The 6,082-nt window shown below is 38.8% G+C and overlaps 1 protein-coding gene across 1 annotated transcript; it reads right to left on the bottom strand.

The window, feature by feature from the left end:
• Window positions 1-1,206: 1,206 nt before the first annotated feature.
• LOC110867030 (putative receptor-like protein kinase At5g39000) lies at window positions 1,207-5,568 on the bottom strand. Its single transcript, XM_022116177.1, has 2 exons — window positions 4,639-5,568; window positions 1,207-1,464 (listed from the first exon to the last, which is right to left on the bottom strand). The coding sequence occupies exons 1-2, from the start codon at window positions 5,566-5,568 to the stop codon at window positions 1,207-1,209; spliced, it is 1,188 nt and encodes a 395-aa protein (XP_021971869.1).
• Between the last annotated feature and the right edge of the window lie 514 nt (window positions 5,569-6,082).

The following is a 6,082-nucleotide window of genomic DNA, read 5'->3' on the forward strand; positions in this document are numbered from 1 at the left end:
TGAATAATTTGGCTTCCTTTCTTGATAAAAAAGAACACTAAAACGAAGCTCACCACAAACCTTGCATCTCATTTGCGGGTGACAAAGCAAAAGACAGTGAATCCTCTGTAAAGCCCATGTGATTTATTTTGCACTCTTTTGTAATCATAGTTCGTAATATAAGTAAAGTTACCACTTACCAGATTTAAAAATAAAGCACAATTATGAAAATAGAACAAATGTCTACCTCATTCGACCAACTAATAATATTTTTAGCCAATATGGTATAGCCTAGTTGGTCAGGGGGTTTTCCACTAAGTGGTTTCCTCTTGGGAGGTCTCAGGTTCGATTCTTTCTAAATGCAAAATTATGTAAATGATGTAGTGCGTGATACGGAAACGAAGATCAAACACGTTGATTCAAAGAATACCCGTGTGTTCTTCCCCAACCCCCAAGATTCCACCTAAAAGGCACGGAATTTGAAGTGAAAAATCAATTATGTCAAAATTCAAGTCTGATCATTCATATTACTAGAGGGACATATAAATAGAAACCGAAATTCGAAATGGGCCTAAAAAAGATAACGGGCCAAACACACGGCCTAAAACAAAATGCCCAAAATAGTTCAAAAAACATAAAAATGCAAATAACTAATAAAAATAAGCGGTTTTTTGACCCGGACGATGACCCAAACCGCCGTAGGCTGTTTGCAGCAAGATGGAGCTTGTTCACACGTTCGTTTCGCCTGGTCGCACGCCCAAAACGGACCCCCGTAGCCCAAGTTAGAACCATTTTAGTGAAGCCCCTTTTGTTACACGATCTTGGGCCTCCAAATACAAAATAGTCCGCTCTTCCACACTTGAGCCCGCATCAGTAAATATGGGAGAACACCTCTAGGAGGGATTCGAACTTGGGGTGAAGGGTTTAAAGAGCATATGCTGGCCCTTTGGAGTAAGCTGGAAATCCAGTTGATCTACCGTTCAAAAAAAAAACTAATAATATTTTTAAATAATTTATTCGGCTCATAGTTACCAAACTAATCTAAAAAAAATACCATTTCAAACTGATTGACCAGAACCAAAAGTTATGGTTAAGGAAATCAACCAACTTAATTACCAGCAGAAAAGTTGGGGACCTAGAAAAGTTGCTACCACTTAAATATGGCAACGTTCAAGCCCGTGTATAATTGCGCTAACTGCGCCCTGGAGTAGTCGGGGGCCTTAAGCTCTAGCTTTGTGCTTTAGGCCTGGCAGCAGCCTTTAAACAACAACCCACGGCATCAATGTATGAACCGTGACGGCCATAAAACCCATCAAACAAACCCGCGTCCCATGATCCTGAAAAACGATTATCAGCCTCAGGATTGAAAGGACCATACTTCCTTTTGTTTGTCGTAAAACACAAAGATGTTACTAATTCATGACCATTATATACGCCGATACTTCCAGATAACCCGATTATCTCTTCATCGTCGTCAAGATTAATCTGTGGAGACCAAAAATCGTTAAGTTAAACCTTCTTCATATTATTGTATGGTGGTGTTATTGATATTTTAAAAAATGTTTGATAATAGCTATTTATGTTATGCAATTGAATTTTATAGAATAGTCAAATCCTTTGTCCAGGGTGTAGAATTGTATATTTGATATTGAGAACCTCAAGTTTTAACGTTTGTATAGCATTTTTTATGTAAACTTTTTTTAGTATGATTCTTTATTTCTTTCTAGCTGTACTCAACATACGCTGATTAAAAAATAAAAAGGAAATAGTTATACTAAGTTAACTAGAAAAAATATAATGAGTTCATTAAAGAAAATAATAATATAATATAAAGGTAATAAAAAGAAAAAGGATAATAGATTAATTAAAAAAGAAAAAGTAAAACACTCATTTTACTAAATTCACGTTAGATGAATAATTTTCTCAACTAAACTCCATTACCAAAAAATAAAACACTCATGTTACTAAATTCACGTTAGCTAAGGTGCTGTTTGTTTTTTCTGTAGGAAAAGGTCTGCAGTCTACGCACCACATCTGCAGGCATCTGCAGAAGAAGAGGTGGACCAAAGGTCTGCAGTCTGCAAGGAGAAGAGGATTTGTTTTTTTTTCAACAAAAACCCTTCTCTTCTCACACACAAACACACACAGACCTCATCACTTTTCTCTCTCTCTCTGCCTTTATCTACCAACACCACCACCACCACAACCACCGTCACCACTACACCACAACCACCACCGTCACCACTACACCACCGCCACCACCGTCGACCCTTCACCGTCTCTCTATCCTCGGCCTCTCTCTCCTTGGTCTCTATCTCTCTCGATCTCCCTGTTTCGTCGCCACGCCGCCACAGACGGCGATGGTGGTGGTCGGTGTTCGTCAGTCAGATTAGGTTGAAAGTGGGGGTGGTGGAGGTATAAAACAAGAGAAGTGGGGTGTTTGTCGGTCGGTTACAGGTCATAGGCGCCGGAGATGGAGTCCGGTCAGCGGCTCCCTTGGCCGACGAAGGGAACACGAGGGAGAGCAGGGGAGATAAATCTGATTTGTTGTGTTTCTTCATGTTTGTTTGGGGTGTGTAGCAGAGATCGAGAGGGGGTGTGTGTGGGAGATTTGTTTGGATTGGTGGTGGTTGCAGATGAAGATGATGGTTGGTTGGTGGGTGTCGTAGGTGGAGGTGGTGGCGGAGGAGGTGGTGTCGGAGGTGGAGGTGGTGGCAGAGGAGGTGGTGTCGGCTGGAGGGAGAAGAAGAGAAGAGCTTTGAAGAGGTTTGAAGACATGAGTGAATGTCTGCTTGGGGAAGAGGTGAGGCAGAAGTAAAACGTCTGCAGGTCTTCAAGAAAACAAACAAGCTGCAGGACCCTTATGTCTGCGCGCGTCTGCGCGACGCAGACATAAGTGCTCAGAAGAGCTTTTGCTAAAAAAACAAACACCACCTAAATAATTTTCTCAACTAAACTCCAATACCTAAAAAAAGGAATAAAAAAACTTAAATTTAATTTTGTCACAATAACTTATATTTTCACCACTGGGGTTGGGTTGTTGGCTCAGTGGTTGGGTAGTGGGAGAGGCAACTACTAAGATGTTTGATCCAAGAATTTGTTAGTAATTGTAATCTTAATTCCAATCTTAACGCGTTTGATTGAAATGGAATTTGAAATGGAATTGTGCTTGAACTCTTTCAAATTCCTTTAACTAAAAGAATTGAAAAGCCTTTCTACACGTGAAAGAATTCAAGTAAATTCATTAGAATCTCCAACAGTTTCGACACGCACCGTTACTCTCCGAACCGTTTCCTATTAGAATGTACAAATTACAAATCCAATTTCTTCCAATTCCAATTCTTTTAGGGGTAATGTAACATTTGAAGTATAGTTTAGAAGTATGAATATAATAGATTTTACTTTCCAAATTAACTAGAACATAGTTCACATGTAACAAGGGATAAGAGCTGTTTTACCTCAAACTTTGGAGTATCTAGTTTTAGATGATAAATGTAGTGAGTCGGCGTGGTACCATATTTTGAAAAACGCAACAAACCATTAGAATCTTGGGCCGTAAATTTGAGCGAACAAATAATATTGTGGTAATCAATGGTTATCTTCTTCAGTTTTTCATTGCTCTTAAGCTGGAACAGAAATGGATTTCCACCAGTCTGCGATCCCCATAACTTGGTTCGTGTACCCTACCATTCATGCATCACATAACACAAAGCTTGTGACTAGAATTACAATCTGATTAATTTCATTCAAGAAAAGGTGATAGATAACTTACGGTTTGACGTTCTGGCTCAGTTATAGGTCTACCCTACAATCAAAACAGCACAAAGTTAGTGATTTTAAGTTTAAATTCTAATCATCATCACCATCATACCAGTAAATCCCACCAGGGCCGTTCCTAGAATTTTGAGGGCCCAAAGCGAATTAAAAATTTAAGGCCCTTTTTATTTTTTTAGGCTCGTAATTTCGGTTTGTATCTGACATGAAATATATTAGGAAGAAACTTATAAAACACTTAACCATTATATAAACTAGATGATTTCCCTAATCAAATAATGTTGGGATCTAATACATAAATCAAATCTAAGTTGGTCAAAACAGTTTAGCCTAACAAATAACAACTTACATTATGTGTTAAAGGAATTAAAACATGCTACTTATTTTAAGTATACTATTGTTATTAGTTAGAAATGATTTTTTAAATAAAATTTTACATGGACATATCATGTTAAAAATTGCGTGGACAAAATATTTTAACTTATTAAATTAAGAGAGGTGATTAAAAAAGATGCATTTATAACCCTTTATTAAAAGAGTGAGTTAGGTGATTAATAATTTTGAAAATGATTAGCAGGTGGGATTTAAACCAAGCTCTCTACAAAAACCAGATCTTGTTCTTACCACCAAACTACACTTGTATTAATGTTAACAAATATTACCGTAAATATAATATTCTTTTTCTTATAAATATAGATTTTAAAATTTTGGAGGCCCTATTTTTTCGGAGACCCTATTTATCCCACCAATAGCAAAGCTAATGTAGGGTCGAGGATGATATAGATAAAGAGGCAACTTCCAGTGAGACCCCCGGCTCGATAAGTTTAAATTCTAATAACCTACATGTATATTATGCAATCTACTTTGAAGAAAATAAAGACTTACAAGTTGATGTTCTAAGGCACTTTCTAGTTCTTTGACTACGGTTCTCATTGTTGGTCGCAGTTTTCGATCTTGATTCAGGCATCTGAAAGCAATGTTGGAGAATAATTCTCGCGAGCCGGGCTTCATTTGCTCGACTAGACCGGGGAAGATGATATCGTCTAACTTTCCCTCCGCGTAATATTTTTTCACTAATCTAGAGAGAAACTCATACTCGTCTTTAGATTTCACAACCGTTGCAAGCCTCCCACAAAGGACTTCAAACAATACAACGCCAAAAGAATACACGTCAGATTCTTTTGTTAGCACTCCGGATATTGCATACTCTGGATCCACATAACCGAGCGTGCCACAAGGCACCGTGGCTAAAAAGGTATGTGGCATATTTTTTGGACCTATTTTAGATAATCCAAAATCTGAAATCTTAGCTTCAAAGTTAGCGTCTAACAAGACGTTAGAACTTTTTAGGTCACAGTGTAGCACGCGGTGCTCAGTTCCCACACTGCTGTGAAGATACTCGAGTCCACGAGCCGCACCAAGACATATTCGAAGACGTTGCTCCCAAGTGAGGTCTGTGGAGCCTAGATGTTTGTCCAGGCTTCCATTATCCTCCTTCTTGTAAACAAGAATTCTCTCCGTATCTTCGCTAACGAACCCAATTAGATAAACAAGATTCTTATGTTTGCAGCTATCAAGCATCAAGATCTCCTTTAAGAACTCTTTATCTCCTTGATGGCTATTCACGTTTAACCTCTTTACAGCGACGGGGGTACCTGGCTCACAGGCGGAGCGATGGGTGGTTGGGAGTTGACCCGCGTACACTACACCGAATCCTCCACGGCCAAGGATACGGTTATCAGCAAAGTCGTTGGTGGCTGATTTGATGTCATCAAGTGACATTCTCAGGTGGGCTAGTCCTTTAAGGTTGGACATGATATCTGAATTTTGTGTTGTAACTTATGAGCTAGAAAATGGCAACAGTGATCTGTCGATTACTTCAAAAGGTCATGACCAAGGTTGGAGAACTCGCTAGTCGCTAGTCGGCCGGTGAAGTGGGGACTAGCGACTACTCGGGATTACTCGGGATTAATCGGGATTAATCGGATCGGGTTTTTTATATGTAATTTTCAGTTTTATGTATAAATATATACATTTTTATAGGTAAATATTTTAAGTGGCTAGGTTTTAAATCTTACTCAACTCATTTATTTAAGTATACATTATTTATTGTTGGAATTCAAATGATTTGGTTGGAAACTGACCGGAATTTAGAGGTTTAGGCCGGAATATACAGGTTTTTTGCTGGAATCGTCGACTTTTGGCTGGCCTAGTCGGACCTAGTCGTGCCTAGTCGGACCTAGTCGGTTAATGGACCGATTTAAGAAAAATTACTCAGTAGCTGGACGACTAGCGATTAATCGCCGACTAATCGTCGCCTAGTCGCGAT

Source organism: Helianthus annuus, chromosome 7 (assembly GCF_002127325.2).
Source record: "Helianthus annuus cultivar XRQ/B chromosome 7, HanXRQr2.0-SUNRISE, whole genome shotgun sequence".
Taxonomy (NCBI): domain Eukaryota; kingdom Viridiplantae; phylum Streptophyta; class Magnoliopsida; order Asterales; family Asteraceae; genus Helianthus; species Helianthus annuus.